The following is a 27,869-nucleotide window of genomic DNA, read 5'->3' as shown; positions in this document are numbered from 1 at the left end:
TTACTAGATAAAGAGGTACATAAGGGCTATGGAGTTAGAGAGAAGTTGCTGTAATGGGGCAGGAGTATTGTTTTGCCCTAAAGAATCTTTTGGATAATTTTATGCCTGTACAACAATGTAGGTCACAGAAATAAACTAAATTTTGCTTGAAATAGTTAAGAAAATCAGGAAATTATTTATATTTTTGGAAAAGAGTAAGCTGTGTCAATACCAACAAGAATCTCACTATATCAAAGATAACTTTAGCTTTTTATCTGATTAAGCTGCAAAGGTTTAACAGGATTAGTCTGACATGAGAAAAATAAAATTAGAGGCTACGCTTTAAAACAAAGGCTCATCCATGCACATGAAAAAACATGTTCTTTCAATGCCAAAACTAATTAAATATCACTCTGCATTATGAAAAAGCCCCCAATCTTCCTGCATCTACTAGATTGCCTCATGAACAGTGGAAAAGCAAACTCTGCTATATTTGCTGCATTTATAATGTCTAACTAGACTTTGGATCGGGCTGAAAAATCTAGCCACTTATTCCAGTGTTTTTTCTGAATAGAATAGGTTAAAAGAGTTCTTTGCTGAGAAAAATTAAAGTGTTTCTTTTTCTCTGATGCTGTTAATATTCTAGAGACTATCATAAACACATGAGAAAAACAAAAGGAAAAACTGAGTAAATGTTTAATTGCTATTGCTCTTTGAAGCCAGAGTTCAACACTGCCTGGTTTGGTTTTGCTAATTTGTACCAGGAACACTTCAGACATGTTAGCTAAATAATACCACCACCGCCAATAACTTTGTATTTTGTTTTGGTTTTAGTAATTGTGCATCTTTAGGGCTCTGCAGAATATCTATATCCAACTTAATGAAAATACTCCTGCTGACAATCAGCTTTCTCAGCTGTAAGCTCCACCCTGTGGACAGTTTCAACTGTTGGGAGATACCTCTTCTGGACTAAGGTGTGCTATTTCAGACAATAGCGTCACATCTAAGGCATGGGGGAAAGGAATAAAATAAATGGTACGGTGTTTAACATATGCTTCATTCAAGAACTTTTCTCTGTAAGGCAAACAAATCAATGGGAGTAAAGTTCTGAATTTTTTAAAATTAAAACCTTTTCGTACTGTTTCAGAAAATCCTCCCTGTTTTAGCAATGTACTTACAGTCATTATGAATACAGGATGTTATTGGCTTTAAGCCTTTGTGGAATAGAGACTTAAGCATGTATTCAACTCTTTTCCAGAAGCACAGAAAAGGAAGTAGAGAACTCTATGAATGCCTGAGACCAGCTACAGGAATACCAAATGATTGGTCAGTCATGGTAATTTTTGACTACTAAATGACATTATGTTTAAATGTATTATAACATAGCTTGTACACTATTACAGGAAAGCCTTCATTCTCATAGGCCTGAATAGGAGCACCCTGTAAATTTGCAACACTGGGCTTTAATTACTGTCTTTATTACCACAGCATTGAGACACACAAAGAGATTGGTGATTCCACAGCTGTAGAAACAAAGGAAAACTTCTTATTTAAGTATATTAAATGTAGATAGTCAATAAACTGGAAGGCTACAGAAATACCTCTACTTGTTCTGAATTAGTAAATCCAGAGAAATATAATTACAGGTAACACTTCAAAGTAATGTGAACATTAATGCAGCTTAAGGGAGACATACTCTTATGCTAGCGAAGTGATGCTTGACAAGTTGACAGCAGAATCCCTAGGCGACTAAAATTAAGGAAAAATCCAAACATGGTAAGGTTATACTCTTTCCCCATATTGTGACAAAGAGGAAATAACATTTTAGAAATTGTAGTGCACCTTGACATACTGCTATGTTGTACTTCATCACACTGGCTTTAGTTTTATACAGTCCTGAAGGTCTAGATTCTCTACTGCAAAAGCCACCAGAAAACATGAGATGTCTGTCTCTTGTTACTCTGTAGTTCCCAGAAATTTAAGAGATGCAGAGAATGGCCACTAACAGGAATCACTCCTGGTTAGGTTGTGTGCCTGGGAAACTAAGTCAGCAAGTCTGGGGAATAATGAGGAGCACAGTGAAATACTGCTGTAGAGAAGGGAATGGGACACTGCTTGTGAAGGGTCAAGAATAGGAGTTTAACTGGGGGGAGAAAAAAAGCTGTGGAAAGGAGGAGAAGCAGGTAGTGACTAAGTTAGAAAGCAGATGATTCCTCATAGAAGATGGACAGAAGAGCTGGGCAACTGAGTCATATCCATGGCATCCATGGTGCCTGGGAACATGCACAGAACATGCTTTGGGAAAAAATAAAAGCAAGAAATAAGGTGAGGGATGCTACAGCAAGAAAAGACTTAGTAAGCATCAAATGGTGCATCAAAACCATGAACATGTAGTTTAACTTCGGACATGTGAGAGAACGTTAATGATGCAAGTAATGACTGAACAAGTGAAAAATGCAACAGGCACTGTGTTTGTGCATGAGTTTAATGAGTGAGACTCAAACTATTATCTTTAGGGAGGATTTTGTTTTCTACTGAAAGCATAAAAATCATATTCTGATTCTCAGACTTCTGAGATTCCCTTCTTGAAGTTTCACTTCCAAACAGCGAAAGCAGATGGCAGGGCTTCTTTTTCTGCTGTTTTCAGGAGTACATTACATACCTGTAGCTTGTAATGTATGGGCCACTGACAGTAATCACCTCTCCAATAATTAACCATCAACATTAACCACAGGTCTCAAATAAACGTGCATATTTTAGATCAAAACTCCCAATCTCAATTTTATGAAATTATCTTGAATGTCAGAACTAAGGTAATGATTTCCTGATAAAACAGAAAAAAAATGGTAAGCCCTCACTTTACAAAAAAGGAGTAATACCGTTAGCACAATGTTTTCTGTTATTGCAACTGCTGCAGTAAGATAAGGTGGGTTTTCTTCTAAAATCTAGCTCTACTGAGATATAACAGCAAAAACATTTTATGCAGATTTCTATATTCATGAAAAGCATCAACAAAGAATAATGTCTCATTATAAACCAATTTGTCCATTATTCCAGAGGCTATTTAAGAAGAACCACTGGCAGTTACAGAGATAGCTGAACCATTTTCTGCAGTTTGTGACTTAATGATAGTAATTTCATGTACAGTACGAGCTTTGGTATTCTGAATTAAAATTCTAGTTCAGCAAAAAGCACTTCTAGACAGCAAAAAGAACCAAAGCATTATTTTTGTGGTTTAATTTAGCTAATCATTCATTAACAAAATATTCCAATATATTTAGCATCATTTTAACATACGTATTGCTGATAGAGAAGTCAGAGCTCATCAGTAACTGAAGAAAAAGTGAGAGGTTGCCAAAAGTTGCTGCCAGATTTCAGAAAATATTTTGATCTTAATATGTAACAACAGATTGTCAATGTCCATGCATCTCACAGCCTGTATGTTAATTAATTAGACTTGATGATCAAGAGCTCTGTCTTTTCAATTATGTTTTAACAATATGATTTGTAAAATTAGGACACTGTCATTGGCTAACGGGGAATCCATAAAAAGTTAAGGATTGGAAGTTACAGAGATCAACATATATCTGTGAAAATAATTTATTTATGATTAATAGATGGCTTAGTGTATTCCAATTTTTTTTTCCCCCAAATAAGGAGAAATTCTGTAGAAAAATTAAAGACATCTGGGATATTTTCAAAATGTGCACTTCAATCAACAACGTTTTCCCCATGAAGAAACTTCACAGAATGCTTAACATATTTAGTTATATGTTTTCAAGTTCTCTTTCTTAGTATATATTCTTGTAAAAGGGAACTCTTACCAAGAATATTAACCATGGCATTTGAGTTGGAAATAAAAATCTAATTTGAACCACTTTCTTTCTGAAGAAGTAAGTTTCAATTATAAAAAGATTTAATTTATTAATTGTATACACTTGCAGCATTTTTTTTGAAGTGCAATAAGCTTTTCATATTGACTCCTTAAAATTGTATTGTTCTTCTTTATCCTTGTAAAGTCTGATTATTTCATGAAAGACAATTCTTAGAGAAATCACGAGGACTTCCTGAATCACATTTAAATGTTTTCCTCATACAAGATCATTTACACAATTTTGAGCTTTCCAGAGGGCCTCTTCATGCAATTACAGCAAAAGGTTTCCAAACTGAAACATAGCAGCTGATGTTGAACCAAAAAATATGTTCCAAATTGTTGTGGTTCGTATAACAAGAGTGCCCTCTGTCGATGATGAACTCAGGATCAACCACTTGGGCACAAATAAAATACGTTTTGCTTGAAACATGTCAAATTAAGAATAACTGCCTCCCTCTTCCCACAAAAACCGATTCTGAAGTTACCACAGGTTTGAACTAAAATGCAAAAATTCCTCTTTACAGACAACCCATGGACTTCACAGAAATAATCAATGAAAAAAATAACATTGCTATAAGAAAGTGTTTTACCTCTTCATAATAACGGAGATTATTCTCAGCCACATTAGTGAATGTTGATCTCATATCACACTGCATGTTTTGCTTCCACCTGTCCCAATCCGCTTTCAGAGCATTATTGGCACATTCGACTTTGTCTTCAAGTTTCCCAATCTCTTCTGAGAACTAAATATGAATTGTAAACATTAAAAAATAATTGGTAAAGTCACCATGTCAAAAGTAATTGAAATCAAGTGATTGTAGTGCAGACAAACAGAACTGCAGAACTAAGGTTGGTATGTAACAGCACAGAAAATCATTCCCCAGAGATAAATTGAAATTTTATTCTTAATTAATAACTCGGTACAATTTCTGAAATATTAGTAACAGAAATTCTAGACCAGAATTAAAGTGTTGCTGAAGATGTTTTTATTAACTGAGAAGTTACAGACTCTGGCATCTCATCACTAGCACTTGACAGTAATGCATCTAAAAAGGAAAATATAAAGGGCTTTACTGAAGCAGAATCAACTATACAAATTAGATTTGGCAAGAAAAACTGAGAAAACCGTGACAGAACCTTTGATAACCTCAGGAGAAACCAGAATGGGGAGAAGACAGCAGAAATCAAAAGCACAGACTTTCTGATTTCTTGCCTGTCACCTTGCCGTCTTGTGGAACTAACCTCTGTGTGACCATATGAGGGAGAGAGAAATACAGAAGCAGAGAAAGAAATTAAACCAAAGGACTTCTGCAGAGAAGACACTTTCACAGAAATCCAGGATCAAAAACCTTGAGGGCTACTCTACAGACAATATTTGCTTCTAATTACCATAGATGCAATGAAGTGACTTTTCAGCTAATGGGAATGAGCAAGTGGACAGAGGCCCTCTCTTTAATGACTCTTCTAGGCCTCTCAATAATTTTGTTACCTATTGTCATTTACTAATCAGCTACGTCAGTTTTGGCTGGCACCCCGTCACAGAACAAGGTACATCTTCTGCAGCTACAGTGCAAATTCATCTGCTGGGACTGCACAGCGACTGTCTGCAGCAGGAGGGAAGTCAGGCAGAAACACCACCAATAAGGAACATCAAACAGGAAAAGTTAATCTTGCATTGTTTCCATTGCAGCTCAGGTCCCATACACCTTCCTCTTCTTCCTTGTGTTCTTCTATCAGGCAAATTGTTTTTTCCTCATATAACACCCCTGTAAAGTTGAACAGCTCCTATTGCTCTCTGAAGAGCTGGTGCTTTCACTGATATGCACTTCAGGATTCCAGGATTAACTTCCAGGATTTTCAAGGAATGCTTACACTAATGGCAGAATGCCGAAAGGTCAAAATTCAGAGTAGGGTGTGGAAAGTCTTGGTGCATGGCCTCCAGCTTGAACCATGCAGGAAGGACAGTGTTCCAGTGTAACAGCCAGCAGTACTGCCGCCATCAGACAAGAACCAAGCAGCGCTGCCTGAAATGGTCAACAGAACCTGAGTCCAGTGTTTAATTCACCAACCATGGATCCCAATTCTGTTTGACATACTAGAATCTTGCAGCTTTTAAAGTAGGAAAAAACTTCTTAGCTAGTAAAACTGAAAACTTCATCTGAATGGATTTTCTCCACATTCCACAATACACAGATGAATAAACATTTTTAGTTAGACTTCATTTCTATCTACACTGATTTTCCTTGCCACATCATCTAGGTGAATGAAATACTGGTTATTAATCGAGAACAAAATGCAAAGTATTATTTCTACTTTACTTAAAAGACCAAGTTCAATTATCTAGCCAGACCAGTAATCAAACTATGGACAAGGGTAATTTCAACTACCAACACTGTATTCAGTACGAAAAGGTTAATCCAAAGTTTAAATGTAATGTTACCTTTAAAGTAATTACAGGCAGCTGGATTTGGTATCTTGGGCACGTTCTAAGTTAATTGCCTTTCCTTCAAATACCAAAAATGAATGCACACAGAATACTGAGAAGAGTGAATATTTTTAGATGATTTAGAGTAGGAAAAGCAGTTGAATCCATTTTCTGCTTTTGCAAGAAAAAAGTCCCTATATGGGAATGAGCTAGGCTACACACATAGAGAACTTCTCTGACTTACTCCTGGCTGCAGCAGCTTCCCCTTATCTCATTCTTCATACCTTTAAGACATTTATTTTACAGTTTGTTTTTGTCTTGCCTTTTCTAGGAACTACAGATTTCTTCCATGGTGTAGTCACAATGTGATGTGAACAGGCAGACTCTGTTCTACATCCCTGCCTGGATATGTGGTTTAAACATCACCCTCTAAAGCCCAAAAGAAACTGTGTGTTGTATCAAGGCAAGGGTTGGACTTAAGGACTTAAGGTCTAAAGACAGCATTATGCCATACTTCATCTCAAGTAGAGAGGTTTGAGATCTACTTTTTCACAATTGAAAAGAAACATAAATGCCACCCTCTTCAGCTGCCATGACAGCAGAAATCAAAGAAGAATGTCTTGGTCTCAACAAAAACATCTACCTAGTGTGTTCCTCATTTACAAGATGTAAATTGTTACAATTTATCTGGCAAACTACATATGATTCTGAATCCATTTTCTTACATTGATCACACTGAGGCAGCTAGTGTGATAAATTAACACTCACATCAGTGATCCCCAGAGAACAACAGCACAGTGCTAATCAGACATCGTACCACGGGACAGGAAGGTGGGAGCCAGACACTGCTAGGGCAGAGCACTATCAGATGTGAACAGTGCGACCTGTAGCCAAAGAGACTTGGCTCAATAGCCAAATTACCTGGTAAATGACACAGCATTTTACACTATCTCACTATGCAAAATAGCATGAATTTCTGTCTGCTACATGAATTAATCCTACAGCTTGGTGATACTAACCCTTTTTAGCCTGGAGTTAAAACATGAGATATATTCAGAATATGATAGATTCACCATTTCATCTCTTTACTACTCAGTTTCAAGCCTGAACACTAGAATCCTTAACTTAACATTTAATGCTTATCTAGTTCTGTCAGAGCACATTACACCAACCTTTTGTCAGAATTACTGTTAGCACTAGTGGCAGTACCAAAACTGTTAAAAATTCCCAAACCACAGAGGGGTGCACTAGCATTGCTGTGTATGCCTTCAGAACAGAGCATGGGAGCAATGGAGCTACACACTCCAACATCTTCACAGCCAGAGCTCTGGAGGTAAGAAAGGTCTAGATAAGCAGGAGAACACCAAAGTCCTCCCAAATATCTCTGTCAGAGCCTGCATCCAAAATCACAGTCTTCAAACCTTCCATACTCTGAACAACTGCCTTTGTGGACTAAATTTTAGAGTGGGAGACAAGGGTTTGGCTTTTTAGCAGCACCACAAGCAGCTTTCTAAAAGCCTGGTGGCAAAAGCACAACTCAAGAAAACATTTTTTTCCCAGCCAATGAGGCTGACATCTTGTAAGGTTTAATTTGCGATTCCAGCCTATTTCAGCTGCACTGACCTTGGAGATGTTTTGCATTCTCCTGCTGTATAACCTCCTGTTTGTTAAATCATTTAATGTCTGCCGTGACCAATGCTAAAGATCTCACAGCCTTTTATAAGCTCTAATGAGAGCCTGAGATTCCTTATCTATGGTGGAAATGTACTTCAAATGAGATTAGAGCTCATGCCACTCATTGTCAGCAGAATTTCGGGCTACTAGATTGCACTGACAAGTTCAATCTGACATCTATGAGATCATTAGAAGCTACATGAGTTCTGCTTAGGAATAGAAATATGCAAATACAGCCAAACTCAGTGTTTGACACTGATTCCAATAACAGTGCCTGTGTTATGACTACCTTTTATTCTGAAATCAGTCTGGTTAGAAATGTCAGCAAAATATTTCAACACATAATAAAAAATAAAACATAGTAAAAAACTGATTAAGGAAACAGTTAAAAGATACTTGAATGGTTAAAAATAGCAGTACACCATTCTCTGTAGTCAAACTATCATTAATAGGAAAAGCCTTCAACTTCTAATTAAGAAAAAGTCTTCAGGATACAGCCGTCACTCAATTAGAGAACACAGAATTTTATGATCAGATTAGACTAAGAGACATCTGCTTTACTGCTCTCATGAGTCTGCAAGGAGAAGCAGACTCTCAGAAACAGGATTTTTTGCAATGAGTAAGAAATAGAGGGGTTGGAAAGATAAAACAAAGATATGAACACCTGGGTAATCACACTGTCCAAAGGCTTTTACCAAAACTGTAAACACAGTTTTGGAAACACAGAAACAGTGAAAAAAGACCAGGTTGTGCAAACTGACCTCAAAATTTTACTGGAAGCAAGTACAAACATCTCATTATGGTGTAAACCATTGTCAATATCAAATCTATGCTAAAGGAAAAATATTCCTTTTTGTCTGTAACAGTTGAGGAAAAGAGACTACAGGCACCTTGTCTGAGGACTCCATCAAAACGTAACAGAAAGACATTCTGAAAAGACCCCATCCTGCCAAGCAATGTTCAGTTCCCTACAGTGGACAGCAGTAAGACTAGCTGCTAAACAAGCTGTATGAAACAGGAATTCTTTGCTGAATTGCTCTGTGCAAATGCAACTGTTTTTACCAGGTTGCCAACAAACCAGACAAATGGGAAGTACTGGTTAAAAGGGATGCAATGTTAAAAAGTTGATACAACTAGCTGCATACAAATAACTTACGCAATGACATATAACACTCCTTTCTGCCAGAATAAATTCTTAGAATCATAGAATATCTCAAGTTGGAAAGGACCCATAAAGATCATGCTTAACATATAGTGTGCTTTTACATGCAATGCAACTAATGCGTGCTGCTGGCACGTGAGGCACCCATGGCACAGGGTGCTGGGGACACAGGCAGGCTACAGGAGGAGCCCACAGCAGGTCTGCCAGTGCCCTCACAAGGCAGCATGGGAATACAGTGGCCTGCAACCAGCAGAGGACTAGGACCTGCCATTGCTACCCCAACGCCCAGCCCAGGGACCTTCTCCAATTTACCATCCTCCTCGCACTTTACAAGAACTTCAAACTTTATATGTAAGCTAAGGACAAAGGACAGGAGAAGTGGCAGAGGAAGCAGAGAAACAAAAACAGATTAGAGAACACAAAGGCAGGGAAATGAGAGGACAATACAAGGTATAAGTAAAGAGAATTTCTACTTCAGGAAAAAACAAAAACAGAGGGACTTACTTACTGTCCCACTGCAGTACACAGAGGCAAATTGTTACAAAATATACTATAGCCATTATAGATTGATATCAGACAGTGGTAATATATTCTTATTTATTCAGCTCAGTGACAAGAAATCAAATAAAAATATGCATTTTGAGTGCCCAAAACTATCTAAACAGCTCATCTTTACATGAAAGCTAATTACAACAACCCTAATAAAAAGTATGTGAAATGTCAAGGACTTTCTCTTTTGATGTACTAAAAAGTTATTATTATTTAGTCATTTTTATATATTATTTACACTGTGTAACACTTTGTGTTAACACTGTGCTAAAAAGACATTATTTAGGCTGGAGAGTTAAAGAATCAAAAATTTAAAAAATGCCAATACCCATCCCAGCAGTTCCTTTTAATTGGCCTGCTAAGCCTTGCTGATGGTTTTGGGAATGCCTGCCCCCATGGGCTACCAGTTAAGGTCTGACTTCACTAGAATGAATGAAGGTGTAATACTGGAATTAAAAAAATATCCCTGGGCCCAACTAGGTAAGACAGAAACCTGAAAGAACAGAATCCAGAACTTTTTATTTTAAATAAGTTTAATGAACAGCTTTGCTCATTCTAACAACCTCCTCTCCCTCTCCTACATCAATGGAGCAGCAGCTACAAGAGCACTGTAGCAAGTCTTACTTTCTTTTAACTCCCAGAGCGGAAGTAAACAGAAATGCTAAAAATAAGCTGCGGTACAGTCTGTGTTGACAAAACACAGCAGTCACCCACTATTACCAGTCCTTTGCTCCAGAAGCCTATCTACTGAAGTTCTGCATCTTTCTCACAATTACCTTTGCCTGGCATGCATAGCTACAAAGACCAAACCTTTTCAGAGTAAGTATGAGAATTAGAGGGACACCATCCAGTTACAAAGCATGGCTTCAGAGGACATGCTTTCTACAGGGGATTGTCTTTTGCAGTTAGAAGTAGTCCTGGAAGATTTCAGCTTTCTGTACATACTCACCAGATCCTTTTCTGGGTTTTTATTGGCTAAAGCATCAACTTTGGAGTCAAGCTCGCCTTGAATTTGGTCTCTCCTTTTCAAAACACCCTTAATATAGAAGAGGGAAAAAAAGAAGTAAACTGCACCAAATTTTAGCCATCTATTCAGAAAACCAGCAAACAACTTGGTTATTTAATAAATTAAGCAAGATCACAGAATGATGCCATTTAATGTTTTTGACATGATACATGTACTTTCATCAAAAAACCAATCTTAAATTCATGAAGACTTATTTTTCAATACCTGTATTTTATCTTACGGGTTTTTCAAGAATCTTAGTAAATCCAAAATCAGTGCTGCAAGAATCTGCCATACACAGTATCATTGCTAGCTGTATGAGAAAAACTGCAACAGCAGTTTACTTAGTATCAGCTCAACTTACTATATATTCATATTTTAAAAAAGCAACATAAGTTTGCCAAATCTCATGAACAAGTGCCTTCTTTTGTAAGGGTTACAATATAGAGTAGAATAAATGACTAAAAATGGTATACCAGGCATTATTGAAATTGTGACTTTAACCTTCAATATTATTTTGTAAGTGCCAAATGTAGTTCAGAAAAATCAGATAGAATTATCATAAAAATGATAGGTGTTCTAACATTGATATATGTGCTTATTCTCAGCATACGTAATTACTACCTCCTTTAAAACTCTCTTATGAGGTATTGCATTTTTAGCCTAATGTCAAACAATAATTAGAAAGGGGAAGGAACATTACTTGTTAAACTACAAAACAGGAACGGTATTACAGATTAAATTTCCATTTCTGATGCTCATTTGCTCTGTGACCTTGATGAAGCCTTACAAATTTCTCTTTGCCGTAGTTTCCTCATCTGTAAAAGCACACTCAGGTGTGCTTATCTTGCAGAACCATTGCAAGGCGTTAGTCCTTTTAAAAAAAAAAAAAATCAGAAGCAGGACATATATAGTTAAAAATCTCAAAAACTTCTTTTACATTACCTTGCCACAACTGGTTTTACTGCTTCTTCAGGATATACTAAAGAGATTTTCAGTATTCATGTCTAGCATAGGGCATGTTGAAACAGCACAGGGCACAAGAACCTTTACCTTCTCTAGCTGTCTTATTTGAGTGAGTTCTCTTTGAAATCTTGTCACTTTAACAAATACAATAGAATAATTTAGGAGGTTAATTTTAAAATAATTTTTCAGTGTTTCTTTTTGAACAGGTACTCACTAGAAAAAATTGGTAAACCTGACTTTGGACAGCTCTGAGTAACAGATTAGCAATACATACTAATGCTCATCAATCTACATTTCAGTAGTGCAGAATATCTTTTGGTTAGATAAAAACACAAAATGTTTAGCTGTAAGCACAGAAGCAAAACAAATATGTCTGGAACAGCTTTCTTTCATATTACAAATGCCTTCTCTTTTTTATTATTTCTTTTGCCTCTTTTAAAACTGTTTTAATGACTATTTGGCAACTTTTATCACAAATAGTCCTTAAATTACAAGATAAAACCAATTATTTTAATATCAACTTACTACAACTATAAACAAGTGCTGACTTCTAATGACAGAGGGACTCTGTTTTAAAAAAATATTATTATAATTTTATGATTTTTTTTGTGTAATATTTAATGTTATCCTGCCACAAAACCCTCAAATAATAATATGTGGACCCATAACCAATTTATTGCTGCAGTTTTTACCCTGAGGCACAGCAGTATTTTGTACTCTCCAGATTTGTTCTGTGAGTCAGTTAGGAAGGAGCCAGTCCAGTTGTAAATATTTTAGCTATGAATTAATCTCTTTCCCCAGTTTAAGGCTGAACTCCCAAGACTGGAAAATACAAGGATTGTATTGTATTGACCACACTTTCTTCTGCACATTTGCGCATGATCTTGGCAGCACTGCACAAGGGTCCCTGTCATGAGGGGTTAAACACACCTCTGAAAGCAGGTTTTACTAGTGTGTGACTTCCTCTATTGTATTTTTAGCATAACTAGTAGCACCCTCTCCAAACTGCAAAGGAAGTAAGCTATAACAAAAATCCATGGCGAATGAAAGGAAAGGAACAGTTGTAGAACAGGAATGAGCTAGTGGAGGAAGATTTCCTCTGGACAGGACCTCGTGGCAGCCTAATGCTGTGTTGCAACTGTTGCATCAAGAACAGTGCAAGCAGAAAAAAAATGCAATGGGCAACAGCTAGTTGTAACGTGCACATGAAGAGCCAGGTAGTCACTCTCGGCTTGGTCCACAGAAACTTCTCTGTGCTTAGAACACCTGAGAAAGGGCGAGCCAGGCTGCAGACTAGAAGGCAATGGGCAGGCAGCATCTCTTCAATAGCATGAAGGCTGGGATCACTCATGTGCAACAGACTTAGAAATTCTGAAAAATAAGTTTGGACGTGGGGGAGAGGAAGACGACCTGCAATTCTAGGATGGTAGTCTCTTCAGACCTTTAAGCAAAGCAGTACCTATCCCCATCTACCTGCATGTACATGTAAATAATGAGGCCTGTGAGATACAGGACATTTTGTACAGCCCCTCTTTTAGTGAAGCTTGTTTTAAAGACAGCAGTCATTGCAGCAGTAATTCTTAACCTCTTGGTAGCTAAGCCTTACTGAGAAACTGGCAATGCTCTGCACAGTGCCAGCAAAAGCTCAGTTAACTTGCTCTACCCATGCATGGCCTGTAACATAATCCCTGCCCCTACTGAGAAACCACTGCAGTAGGAGCTGGGTTCCCAGCAGTAAGGCAAGAACAGATACTGCAGCTTGCATTGCTCAAAACCTAGACAGAGAGAGGTTTGTACACATTTTCTGCTTTCTGGAGGCAGCAGAGTAGGAATTACGACATGCTGAATTCAGTTACTTAATTATGTTGATTATCCATCAGCACTGAGTTTATCAACTCTGTAGTCACATTTTTTACATTCTCTCCAAGTGTAATACGTACATAAAATACGTACATAAAGGGAACTGAGAGCATCAGCTTATGGCAAAGACTAACACATGTTTATATAATGGCACAGGGACTGGAAGTTCCCTGCTGTTCTGGAAAAAAGAAAACACAGTTTAGGAACATCTCCTAGAAAAGGAAAAACCTCTCCACTTCTTCTCCCCCACGCAATCTGTTACTCAATGAGTTCATATTTCAGCAGTGTCAGAGGAGGTCTTTCTCAGCTGTTATTCCCCAAACCTTTCTGTGTTCCTGCCTCTCTGCTACAATGCAGAGCTCTCTGAAGATGGCAAAACCAGACATTCTTCAGCACAGCTACCAAGGGCTGCCTGCCACGCAAAACTATCAAGCTCTTCTCATGTGGAAGGGGCATCTCTTGCCTGATTAGCAAGGGAAACAGGACCAGCCGGATTCCCTGCTAACAGACAGCTATCCTATGCTGTGCACGTTTAATAACAACAGCAAATAGAGGGACTGCAAAATAATTTTCATCAGTTACAAATTCTCCTCTAGAGTTTGTCACTGGACTAAGCCAAATTTTATACAAAGCCATAAGCAATCCTTAAGGAAACCTTACCATCAGAATTTCACTGTAGAGAACATATTCATGTAAAATCGGTAGCAGGTTTTCCGAGAGCCCTGCCATTCGCTTCTCCGTAGCCTTGCAACACTTGTCGATGCAGCTGGCAACACCTTTTAGGGAGTCTGCTATATCTTCTTCCGATGCTGACCAGAGTGTGTGAATGGGGCCATATTCCTTCATTTCATTAAAATACTCTTAACAGGAACATATACGCATATTACTCTTTTGTTTATTAATAGATGTCCAAGTGATACTAATTGCAACCTCATATTTACTGTGAACAAAGCCAGAGACTGAGGCTAATGTTTAAATTTGGTCAGATGACCAGGATAAGTAAACTGCAGTTTATTGCGTATGAATAAACTAAGCAATTAATGTATTGTAATTAAGTAGTTCCTAGAAATCTATCAGCAAAAATGTCCCAGTCATTTCAAAAGCACACACATACTCGGGTAGACCTGAAGAGTTGTATTCAGATCACTCAATGACCTGAATTACTTCACATTGTCTTCATACAGAGGAACAGGAGCCATAGCAGCCCTGGGCAGCAGTCAGTCTGACTTGCTTCTACTGCCCTGAATTCCTCTGCTACAGTAATGCTCTGAATCCTGTCTCAGTTATTAAAACTAGCAGCCTCAGTACGTCTCAAAAGCTTCAGAAGACACACTGAAGTTCACTCCAGTTCTGTGGGTGTTACCTCCTTTAGTAGTTTTTATTAATATAAATAAAGGAGTATCCTGCAAATCATTTCTCTTATGTCTCTAGGCCAAGTGATAATCTGTAAGCAGAAAGAAGGCCCAGAATTCACTGTGCTGTTTACTAGTGCTAAACTTGAGCAAGGCTGGATATGACCTGGGAGCTGCATGTTCACAGGGGGGTACTGTGAATGCATTGGTCATGTACTGAAAACACAATTTCATCACAACTGAATTTATAATGAAGAAATGTCTAAAAAAAGATGCAAAACAGCCATGTGGCATGAAGAATGTAATGTTTACTTTGAGATTAATTGGACAAAAAAAACCTCCATGGAAGATGTAATTAAGATTCCCATGTTAAGCTACTTCTAGCAGGAATGTTCTCTGAATCACAGCTATCAACAGTTCATAGCCACAACAGTGTGGCCCTGCACACAAGAGTTCTGCTATTTGGAAACTCTAGAGAGAAGATATAACCTACAGCATTTGGGAGCATGTCAAAATTCATAAGGTTTTCCAAGAAATATTTTGGCGCTGATGCCTTGAACCTGTGGACCTCAGCCAGCTACTTCCACTGAAATGAACGATATCAAAAGGAACTCTTCACCAAGAGGTATTTTGCTTTTATAAGGCCCCTCCAATTTAGAGAGGACATGCTGAGATCTGGTACTGCACAGTAAAGCACAAGGGCTCAGTTATTAAAGAACACAGTGCAGCTCTTCAAATTATATTATATAGACAATAAAATCCCTCAAGTGCTGACCAGTGGAAATTCTACTGAACAGGCCTAGTCTGAGATCAGGGTCAATCTCAGAAAGTCAGTAATTTAGCATTCCAAGTAGGTGTGAAAACTGCTGTTACTTAAGGAAAAAATTGAGATCAGGTCATCAGTCTTTAAGAAAACTCTAACAGGCACTTTTTCCCACGACAGAAACTATGGCCAACAGTAAAGCTATTAAAAAAAAATTAAAAACTACTTGGTCAACACGGAAAAAAGGTGCAGAATTAAACAAAAAAAGATGTTTAGTGATCTGGAATCTAGACAGCATTATGCCAGTATGAGACAGCACAGAAAACTCTTGACTATTTACATTCCACTGAAAGTACAAAACAAAAGGTCATACAGCTTTTCAAAAAGCACAAGTAAAAAGATAGCCATACTTGCTACATTTTCTTCTCAGTTCCTTATCAAGTAGCTCAATTACATGTTAAAACTCTTCCTATTAACAAGTTATTCAAACTAACTTGAAGGTCTGCCAAAACAATGACCATTATGAAAAGCATAGTATAAACACAAATATCCCTTTTCTCCTGCTTGCTGGAAAGAGTATTTTGCCTGGCACAATAAGAACTAATTTACTTTTCCAATATATTAATTTCTTAATCAATGAAACTGATACATGTTCTCTACTTACCCCTTTCTTCCTTGTAAATTCTATGAGCTATTTTGTCTAGTACATTTATTTTCTGACTAAATGTTTCCATGTAATCATTCATTTCTGTAAACGTTTCAGGACGATTTTTAACTCCCCCTCTTACTGATGATGCTACAGCTCTGACGGTCTGTCCCATCCTGCTCAGCAAACCAGGACCCTGCTTCTTGTGTGAGGAGAGTTCCTAAAGACAGAACAAGCAATGTTTACTTCCAAGTACTTTTTTAAATTCTCTGAAAATAATGCATGCTTTAAAGCTTTTTTTTTTAAACCAAAACTACATACATAAGCCTCTGTGTGTATTTCTAGTGTATAAATCTTACTTTAAAATTATTAGACCAGTGTCAGAACCATACCTGCCATGTACATTTATTAGCTAAGGCTTTCTGGGCAAACACAAGCATGCCGTGTATCACACTCTCACAAGAACAATTAAAGATGGCAGAGAACCTTTAACCTTTCATTCCTTAGGGTGAGTTATCTAGTTTGCAATTTTGCCTTTTGAACAGGAAAGCAGAGGTAATGATTTCAGAAATAAGTCATTGAGAAAAGCAAACAGTGTTCCTACTGGAAGAAGTAATCCATCTATTTTTTTTGTAACTCTTTTTATATGTTGCTAGAATAACTTTTGCTGAAGTTCAGAGGCAGGCTTTTCTGACTACAAAACTCCAATTTTCAACTGGACGCATCTTGCAAAAATACAACAGGAAATTGAAAGGCTGTATTTTTCTTTTATGAGACTAGTATATCGTATTTTCTTTTATGAGACTAGTATTTTTTTAAAAAGCAAATAAAAAAGACAGTGCCATGCCAAAACAAAAATTAATTTTAAATACTACTCTTCATATAATCTTGGAAGCTTATATGTATACCAAAAAGCATGCAGAGTTGAAATATTGTGAATTTGCCACAAAAATCCAAAATGCAGCAATAAAAACTGCTTTGGAAGCTACATCAATATTTATGGCCACACGCGTGATTACCAAAAGCACAGAAGAAAAGGTTATTCTGGGGGATGGATATTCCATAAATCCCCTGCTGCCTTCTGACACTTCTGTAACAAGCCGTGGGAGGATGCTATTGAATGCTGAACCAGGGAGACTCCTGATATACTCTACTAACACAAGGCATTGTGTCACATAACTGTAAATAAAAAAAAAAAAAGTCATTTTACCCAGGCCTGTGCAGTAAGAAAAATTTTGAAGTCTTCATTAAAAGTTAAAGTTGGATGATCAGCAATACGGTTCAAAAATTTATGTAAAGCTTTTCTTCGAGTCTCAATAAATTCATCACTAAATCGTTCCACCATTCCTTTCATTATGAATTTTTCAGGCAATGGCTAAGGAAAAAAGAAGAAATATTTTGTATAGTTTGCATAATATTGGGAGGATTATAATAGTTCTTCTACTTACTAAAAAACAAAGGTATACCTTGTAAAATCCACCACGCAAAAAACTGTTATAAAGTTATCATATTCAACAGTGGTATAACATGGTTCTTGTAGCATACAGTGCAGAAGAATACAAGTCCAACTAAGAAAGAAGGACATAAATTACTGCTAATTACTGCAAATGACACAATTAAAAACATAAGAAATACCTTTATGGAATTTTTAATTATCACATACATATAAAGCTAATGAAAATAGGTTGGATTAATGTTTGTGAGACTTCAGAAACTGAAGAAAAACCTAAAATTCTCTGTATAAAACTGGAGCCATCTTTTAAACAAATAAGAATAACTTAGGTTTTAGCAAACGAACAGGAATAATCAGTGTCGGATGTGCTGCTTCAAGTTTGCTCTTCAACCAAAGGAAATCCTGATATCGTCTTCTAACTTCATATTCACTGGAGTCAAATTCAACACGAGAAGTCTGAAAAACAGAGGCAGAAAAACCAGGCCCAGGTTAGAATACCAGAAAAAAAGAACAAACTAGTTCTAGATCTTGGAGAAAACTGACTACTTGAAGGGAATGCATACATGATTCTATTTTGCCTGTGTTATTTGCTTGCTGTTTTTCAAAGTGCAGTGATCAACTACTTGAAGAGAGAAAATGCATCCCATTTTAGCAAGAAATCAAAGTTCTGTTTTAGAAAAAAAAAAGCAAGCACTAAACTGCACACCGAGTGACTGATAATAATTAGCCTACCACAGTGTTTCCAAAAGATTTCAATCATTATTTTAGTGTGGCATTTTCCTTTTAGCAATCACAGTTATGTTCAGCCCTTTTAGGGCACTTCTTTTAAAGTGATTAGTAATCTACGAGTGAAGAAAGTCCATTTTTTAGCATTCTGAAAAAAAAAAAACAAATAGCTGACATAAGTCCTTGGGACCTGCTGATACTAGTCAAAAATCCCCACATTCAAAATATGAAAACTTCAGCATATCATAGCAATAACACTTCCTGTGCTGCTTAATGGATTCTGCCTTCTATCATCAATTCCAGTTTTGTAGCCCTTTGTTAGAACTTGCCAACAAACCTTTAATGCCTAGAAAAAAAGCTTATTAGTATTGCAAAATTGTCAGACCATGAGATTTATTTTATCGCTGCTCTATCTTCTAGAATCAAGCCACAAAGAACCCATGTTTTCAATATAGTAATGTACGCTATTTAGCATTTATTGTTGTACAGAGATTTATAATGCAATGCAAGTAAATTCTAAAAACCTCAAAACACGCTTTTGTAATCTAAACATTTTTGAGGGTTGAATAAAAATTTTTCAAGGTATGTGGGAGGAATGCTATTACTTTATCATCAACAACCAGCACTTCAAATTAAATATGGTAAGAAAGGACAGAACAGATAAAAAAGGAAAAGCAATCCACCTTACAGCCCTTCCATACTTACCTGAAGAAAAAATGTTCTCTTGTCTATAAAAACATGTATGAAGTGAAAATTATTGCTAGCAACCTAACAAAGATAGCTCTCTTCCTACTCTTTAAATATTTTATGAGGAATTGATATCTCCTCTTATTTAAGGATGAGTAATTCCCATTTGAAAATTTGGTTTTAAATTAATCTTTTAAAAAGAACTCAAAGTAAAATAAATTAACAGTGCAATTCTCAAAATGCAGCCTGCAGAATATTTGCTGGTAATCCCAGAAGAGCTGGCTAGTCTCACAAGGCTGACTTTCTTCCTTATTTCCAGTAAATAAACTTGTATTCAGGACAGCTAAAAATATACTTAGTTGTCTCCCAATATTACTTTTTCATTGGAGAGTTGTGGCAGTTTCCCCAGAAATCATATGCAACTGTAAATGGGAAACCAATGTCCACGTGATAGTAGATGCTGTAATTACAAAAGAATGGAATTGAAACACTTTGTAGCAGGTAACATTCATGCAGGACAAAAGACTGCTAGCCTGCAAGTGATCCAAAAGTCATAAATACTTAGGCTATTATAGTGTCTTTGAACTGAATTTCTGCTGTTTCATATTTCTGCTGAAGATCACAATAGAAAATGTTATTCTCATATAGAACTGATTTGGCTGTTGAAGAATTATTAGCTATTTTCTCAGCATAAAAGCATAAGCACCTATATGTGTAGACTTATACTGAATTTTTTTTCAGATTCTACTGCACAGTTTCATACAGTTTTAGTGGTCTATAACTCATGGCAAAATCAGAGTATAATTTAAATTTAGTAATATCCCAGAGAATGGTATGCAAGAAGAGTGAAAATGCTACTGCTGTTATCAATGTAAGCCATTATAGCCATAAGTGGATGCTTACCTTTGTGACTACTCTGTATGTAATAAATGTTTCAATGGCTGTAATGTGGCTTTCAGGATCATCGACTGTAATGAAGAGATCTCTTAATTCTGGTTCATCTTCAAATTTATACTGGTTTATCATTGATGAGGGGGATATTGGCATTGAAGGACTGAATGAGTTTACCTCAGCCAGTGATGTATCCTACAGAAAAGACATGAGAACATCCATATCAATAAATCTCTATATACAAACACACACATGCAAACACATATGTCTCAGATACTAAAATGGCAAGCTTTGAAATAGTCTGGTAAAACAGATAAAACATAGAGCAGATGAAAGAATTATATAGTACATGGCAAATCTATTATCCTTTTCAGTATTTGCTTCAGTGAGGATGTAAGAAATAAGAATGAGATTTATTCTAAAAGTGATGAAAGAGCAAAATGCTACCATATGACAAGAATGTTATGCATAGCTGGAAAGAGAACTTGCCTATGAATGCTAAAATTAGTTATGAATCCAAGCACCCAGTAATTGTGTAGGATACTTACCAGCTTTATTAAAATTGTTAGAAGTCAGTTACTCAGGACTTAGGAAGTTTGAATTATCTCTAAAAACCTGAACAGGGTGGATAAAAATGATGATTTTAAAAGAAAACAAGACAAAATCCAAATGAGAATTTTTATTGGACTTGGATATTTCAGTTTGCATAAATTTTAAAATAAAGTTTGAAATGGAAAACTTTTACAGAGACATAAATTTAATCTTTTTAAAAGAAAAAACAGTAAGTAAGAACGCAGTACAAATTCATTGCTTAATTTCTAAAAAAATTCAAAGCACTGGTTTGTTGAAGCGGAAAACCAGTTTTTGATAGCATCAACCACAGCTCTCTAAGAATATGCCCCCATAGCAGCTGCTTCTGCTCAGCGTGTTCAATGGTGATCACTCAAATGCTGAGAAACTGAGTGGAAATTAGAAATGGGCAAAAAATCTCATTTCCTTTCTTAGATGCAAGTCTGGATGAGATCTACTAATCTAAAATCTTGGAGGATACAGTGACTGGGAAAATAAATCAAATTCACTGACACCATAGAAGAGCATAATAAATGAATAAATCACTAAAAATAATAAATTTGGGCAATTAAAATCAATCACTGTTTTAAATATTAAACATCTTTTACACTTTTTCCAGTATTTCCAATGCAATGAAGTATTTTTATAACAAACTTTAAAATTAATCTGTTTTCTAGAAGTTTTCTAGAAGTGTAGTTAGGCTACACTACCAAGTGGCAAAGAGTTCCCCTTTCCAGTGCCTCACTAAATATGGAGCAAGGAGAAAAGGGATGTTGCTGAAGAGAAAACTGCTCAAATGGCAGAAGTGGAAACGTAGGAGTCCACAGAAACTACGGACACAGCATCATCCCAAGGCCAATCTCCTGGGAGTGAAGAGCACACCACTGCAGTGCTGCTTGGTGGTGTTGCTTTTTTTCCTTTGAATTCGACTGGATCAAAACTTTCTCTGGAACACATTCTCCTCTCTGGTTCTTTTCCTGCCTTAAAACCGCATTGCCTACTGCCATCCCTCTCCTTTGAGTTATTCAACATACTCTTGCAAATATGGAGTAGAAACTTATATTAAGAATTATGCACAGAAAGCAGTGATGTACCAGTTCTCCTCCCATCACTTAGGTACAGTTCTTAGAACAGGGAGAGAAAAGCAAGATGGAAGACTTTAAATATTATATAGCTGCTTATTTGTACACCTGTAAGTAATTTTATTTTTACTCAGTGTGTTCCTGTGCATGATTTTCTGTACTGGTATCCAGCCAGCACTGTCCTGAGTGGTGGAGTATAAATAGAGAAGCTGTTTCCACTGCCCGCTAGCACTAGCTGGCCATGCTCTACATGAAGAGTGAGGACCACTTGTTCAGAGCAGCCCACGCGATTCAAAGCACTGAGACAACAGGAAATTTCCAGGGAAAGAAAATGCATGTGAGCATGTAAGGGACTTGAACAGCCATATAACTTGAGGCCTAAATTGGATCAAGGCAAATATGTTTCCTATTTTCTCATTTTCCATGGGTCATTAATACCTTAATGCTGCGTTCCTCCTTCTAGGTTGCTACTAAAATTTGCTCTACAGGCAGGTTTCTGACAGTATATTTTTATCTGGAAGGGCTTATGAATATGTGGTTTGTGAAATAAAACATGGGCAATAAAAATCCATAGAATAAGCAGGTCTTCAGTTCCATTACAATACAGCTCTAGTGTTCCATCTGCACATGAATGAATGCATGTGAGTTTTAAACAAGTATCTGTTTCTCTTTCTTTATCCTCATGATATTTCAGGTTTAATTCCAACAGTTCTTGAAGTTCGTGTGACTTAAGTCTGATGTCCTCACAGAAACACGGTAAAAAAGATGATAATTTTCTATTTTCTCTACAGCTGTAATTTTGTGGTTGGAACTATGTTTTTGTGTGCATACAGATGAGGGCAGGAGTTTTGTGGCACAGAAAAAAGACAATTCTTCTAGATCTTGGGTTGTATAACTTTAAAAAAAACCCAACCAACTTTTTTCCTCTTCACCCATGCAAAGAGGTTCAAGGTCCTGTCCCAGATAATGGTAACTTTTCCCACACCTCCCCCAGCCCCACCTACCTGCAGTACCCCTTTTCCCTTCCAAGCACTTTCACTACTGACAGCAGTCAGCAGAGCTGTGTGTGCTGATCAGCAAATAGGTTCATGCATTTTGATTTACTGGCCAGGAGATGAAACAGAAAATCAACATGCTCCTGGCAGCATGAGGGCCTTGTTCTGGGTCTCCTTCCTCTAATACTTGCACTTACCCTATCTCACACTCACATTTGGCTGCAATTTGACTTCAAAATAAATAAGGGAAGGTAAACACTCATACAGCAGGAAAGCCTCAAAGTAGGCTGAGCACACAGCTGAGCCTGCAGGTCTCCGTATAAGACATCAAGTCTGGGGGTTTGCCTAAACACCACTCCTCCCCAGAGCACAGATCCTGATTCAGGGTTGCCTCCATGTCTCATCCATCCATCCTTCCCTCCCAGCGAGGATCCAGAGCCTGCAATCTTCTGAGGCCAGGGATCCAAACCAGGTCTGGAGATAAAGGATGTGGTGGCAGAGTTTGTCATACAAGAGAATAGCTTAGTTGTTGGAGCATTCTTCAAAGAAGCAAAGAGATTCAGGAAGACAGAATAGTTACTTGGCAAAAAAATTCACTTACAAATCGGTCTCAAATCCTTGATCAACTTGTTTTGGAAGAAAAATTAGCCTCTATGCAATTCTGAAGTGGCATGTATGTCTTTTCCAGAAATACCATTAATTAAGTTTTCTGTAATTATGAAGACAAACACTGTAAAACAGAGTTTGAAAGAAGAGCTACTAAAGATTTTAAGTATTAACTGAAGTGTTGACAGCTTTGTCAATGCTAGGTCACAATATCAGTTAACAAGGAAGACAAGGATTAACTGAATGGGTATTGCAATGCATGTGGTACTCTATACTTTGAAACTAATGGAATAAAGCAGGTTGAAAACATTGTATTTGGTGACTCATAACTCATCCCCCAGAAGTTGTCTCTGCTAAAAAGACCTCAGAACTTTTTCGGTGGTAACAGAAACTAGGATAAAGTGAAATGCAAGTCACATCATTAAATGCTTTATCAGAGTTGCCAAAGAAGATGCCAGTCTGTAACATCTGAGATATGTCACAGGATGCCGGGTCAATGGTTTATGACACTATCGGGTTAAATGTCTGTGAATTTTCATAAAATAAAAGCCCTGTGTTTACATCTTGAGTAATAACTTAGGGTATTGAGGTTGACAATTTTTAAGAATCTCATTTTTCACCATTTTGGTAGCTGGTACATTTCATTGACTAAACTGAGAAAAATGAAGTCGCTGTCAGTGTCGGACACCAAGCACTGTGCTGCTGCTGCTGTCCCGCTTGGCCTGCAAATGCTATACCACTACCTTAAAAACATTAAGATACAATTTAAAATAAGGTGGTCCTGCAACAGTACGTTATGAAAAAATTGGGTTTACAAAACTGAAGTCTGAATCTACATTTAGTCTGTCAGTTTCCTTCGAATATATGGAACATGAACAAATGGGGTGTAATCCCCAATCAACTTCACAGATTTTCATCAGCTCAAAAGATCAGCCCTCAAATTGCACTTGAAAGCAAACTGTGAATTTCTGGTCTGTATATAACCACTAAATGCAGGTGTCCAAGCTTTGGAAAGAATGCTGTATTTTTCACATAGTACAACAAATTTTCTTGTTTACAGGAATAAGTTATCATGTGGCATATATTAAATCTTAACTACGATTAATGTAAGTATGAAATATTTGGCATGAATCCAGGTAGCAGAAATTTAAAGATAGAGATATTTGCTATATAGCAGCGGTAACTTGTATCAACTACACTTGTTTTTATTTTTTATTCCCAAGGAGCATCTCTAGACAAGCAAGCAGCATAACTGTTGATACACTGTATCGATAGGCATATACCTGCATGCAGAACTGCCTGAGGTTACCTAGTAAAAGCAAAAGGATTCAAAGTATGAAACAAACAACTAAAATTATATTTTAGCACTGCTTTTGCATGCAAGTTCAGTGAATCATTCATCTCTTTATGTCAAATCAAGACTGGTGCTTTTCTAGAAAATAGATACAGCTAGACCCTAGTTATGCTTCAGAAAAACACAAATAACTTGGTGAAATTTAGCCTGACCTCTTGCATGTTACAGACCATTAAATCACCTAATAGTCCCTTCTGGCCTTAAAATCCATGAATTTCAAGAATTTTACTACAGTCAAAGATAAATACGTAGCTCCTAAGAATGAAGCTCTTATTCCAATGTTTTTACTCATGCATACCAAAAAATGCATCTCATTTACAGAAATATAAAAAATACACATCTAAGTCATATGACAATCAGTCCTACTGAAAAAACATTTGGTGTCACATTTTCAAATAGGAAACATATCTGCTGTTTTCTCTCCAATGTCACACATCCTGTCACATAGCAGTTCAGAAATCTCAGAAGGTGAGCAGGGCCTTAGCCCCCTCTATGTATTTTTCCCACCTTAGCTCTCTGTATGTCCTTACATTGTATTTTAGATGCTGCCTTAGTAAGGCTGATAGATTGATGACATGCTCTCTTCTTTAATGGCTGAGAAGGCAAGAGGGTAAGTCTCACCTTAACCAAATCAGTACGAAGTGAGACACAACATACGTGGTAGCCACACCGGACTTCATTGGTTTAACTGAAATCAGCAATATTGGCAAGACTGGCACCCATGTACCTAGCTAACTCTGCGTGCTTTCAGAACGTGGACCCTCATATATCGTCAGTTACATTCATTTTATTCCCTTCGTCAACATACAGATGTTACCTTCTCAAACATCCTATGTGAAGGTGCTAGGCTTCCCTTCATCTTTTGAAAGAAAACTCGAACTGAAACTTGGAAATACTTATTTGTATTCAAATACAACTGCAATTACTAAATACGACTGTTTATTTAATTTACAGACAGATACGTGGTACATGACAAACGTGATGATAAGGTTATGGCGAGCCCACATTACTTTGCAAATTTAAGGTTAGAGCAGTTATGACTTGCACAGCTTGTCTGCAGCAGCAACCCCCCCCCCCCCCTCCTTTTCGTGCCCAAGGAGAGGTCACCGGCGGCTCCGCTCCCCCAGGCCGGGCTGCCTGGGGCACCGCTCGGCGGCCCCCGGAGGCCCGGGGGACTTCTCCTTGAGCAGCAGCCGACAGCCGGGCCTGCCCGGCCCAGACGCTGCAATGTCCGGGCGCGGGGAGCGGAGGCTGCCCGGCCAAGCGCGGGGCAGGGAGGCAGAGGCCGGGCAGAGGCCGCGATCGCCGCCCCGGGCGGGGCCGCCCCGTCCCGTCATGTCCCGTCCCGTCCCCACGCGCCCGGCGCCCGGCAGGGCGAAGTGCCGGCGAGCGAGGGAGCGGCCAGCAGCCCGTCCCGGGCGCGGCGCGGCGCGGCCCGACCCGACCCGGGGAAGGGAGGACGCCGCCGTACCTTGCTGAACACCTCCAGGTCGTCCTCCTCATCGTCCAACGCCAGCACCTCGGCGGCGGCGGCAGCAAGCAGCGCCCCCCGGGCCGCGCCGGGGGAACCCGCGGGGGGGTCGGCCTTGGCCTCGGCTCCGGCCTCTCCCCCGCTGCCGAGGGAAGGCGGGGGGAGCGGTGGCCCCAGTACCCGGCCCTCTGCCTCCATCCTTCCCTGCGAGTGCGGGCGACGGCCCCGACAGACCCGCTCCGTGGGGGCCGCAATTGGCCACCCACCGCTCCCCCGGCCCCAGCCCCGGCCCGGGGGGGCGCGCACACTGCGCAGGAGTGGAAGCGGCGGCGGCGGGAGGGCCGCCCTGCCGGGGGGGGGGGGGGGAGGAAGCGGAGAAGCGGAGCCGGGACGTGCCTCCCGGCAGGCCCCAGCTGCGAGCCTGCCCCTCAGAGGGCGGCGGGACCGTGGCTGAGGCAGCAGCCTCTCTGTGGAGGCTAGCCGTGAGGCGGGGGGGAGGAGGAGGAGGCGGAGGCGGAGGAGGCGGTGGCGGCAGCGGCGGCAGCAGCAGCAGCAGCTCATAACGCCCACAGACGTTTTCAGGGAGGCGTGGGGGTGTCGGGCTTGTTCACGTGTCGCCAGCTCCCCGCTTTGGCCGCCTCCAGGGTTGCTGAGGGACCGGGCGGGTCGGCCGGGGCCAGTCGGGCTGGGGTTAGCCGCCCTTGGTTAGGTACTCGCGGCCGTAGGCTCGGGCTCCGGGAGCGTTCCTGCCGCTGGCCTGGCACGCTGGGAAAAGCGTGTGCTGTGCCTCGGGTTAGAGAGTCTAGTGGAGCCAAACAGCCGTCAGGTTGTGGCCTCGGGAGCCCCGAGAGTGCCCGGCAGGGACGGGCGTACCCAGGCTTTCCTTTTTCCTCCGGGCTGGTCTCTTTCTTCCTGGTGGGCGTCCAGGCTGCACACCCCACGTCCCCGCCGCCGGGGCAGCAGCCAGGAAGCAAACTTTGCTTCTTGCCTCTCATACGCCTTGGACAGCCCATCTGTCGTTTGTAGCTGGAAGCTTACTTGCTTACTCCTTCGTCATGGGGGCTGGTGTGCTTTCTGATGTTGAGGCCAGAGATTACTCTGGGGTCAAAGATTTCCTTGTGAGAGCAAATGGACACCCCGTTACATCCGAAAAGGAGTGGGGAGAGGGACACCAAACGTTTAAAAATAGTAGAGCTGCAGAAAGTAAAAACATCAGAATAGAGGGATTTTGAAGTTGCTGGTGTTGAATAGGAAGTAATGAGCAGTGCTACTAGTTGCAGGAGCTGGGGACGTGTAGTAATTGAGCAGGCAGGTTAGGCTGGTCTAACCTGCGCTGGGGTTCAGCGCTACCTTGTTCAACAAGCTTCTGTGCTGAACACAGGAGGTCTTCTGCAGTGCTGGGCACGTCACTGAGGCCCACATTTGCACAGTGTAGAACAAGGCATGTCTTTACAGGCTCCATCCGAAATGTCTGAGGCCAATGGGACCTTTGTTGTTAACGTAGGCTTCAAGAGTCCTTAAATAGGCAGATGCAACATTATCTCTGTACCTGGGTTCTCTTGCTGTCAAATTAGAAAAGGCAAACCCTGTAATCAAATGAAAGTATTTTGAAAAGTGTTCATTTGTGAAACACTCTTGAGCCACAACTTGAAAGAGGTAAAAATAAACACTAAATATTCACTCAACTGTGCAAAGAGAAAAATGATATGCCTCTGTCATTAGAGAATGTATACTAAGACATTTTCATGTTTTGCTTTTTCTTAAAAAAACAAACAACA

General features: G+C 39.1%; 1 protein-coding gene across 5 annotated transcripts in view; it reads right to left on the bottom strand.

Moving 5' to 3' along the window:
- Nucleotides 1–26,548, bottom strand: part of SNX7 (sorting nexin 7) — a 32,581-nt gene extending 6,033 nt beyond the window's left edge. For 4 of the 5 annotated variants that reach the window (XR_007507081.1, XR_007507082.1, XR_007507083.1 and 1 more), the window contains exons 1-8: nt 26,092–26,541; nt 20,026–20,208; nt 18,055–18,165; nt 17,467–17,631; nt 16,275–16,476; nt 14,156–14,355; nt 10,613–10,699; nt 4,444–4,596 (exon numbers count right to left, since the gene is read on the bottom strand). Coding sequence is in view for 2 of the 5 variants with exons in the window: in XM_049809026.1 (XP_049664983.1) it covers nt 4,444–4,596; nt 10,613–10,699; nt 14,156–14,355; nt 16,275–16,476; nt 17,467–17,631; nt 18,055–18,165; nt 20,026–20,208; nt 26,092–26,289 (1,299 nt within the window). In the remaining 3 variants the exon portion in view is untranslated. The other variant, XM_049809027.1, reaches the window with a different exon arrangement.
- Between the last annotated feature and the right edge of the window lie 1,321 nt (nt 26,549–27,869).

This window comes from Accipiter gentilis, chromosome 8 (assembly GCF_929443795.1).
Source record: "Accipiter gentilis chromosome 8, bAccGen1.1, whole genome shotgun sequence".
Lineage (NCBI taxonomy): Eukaryota > Metazoa > Chordata > Aves > Accipitriformes > Accipitridae > Astur > Astur gentilis.
This window is presented reverse-complemented; position numbering and strand designations above follow the sequence as displayed.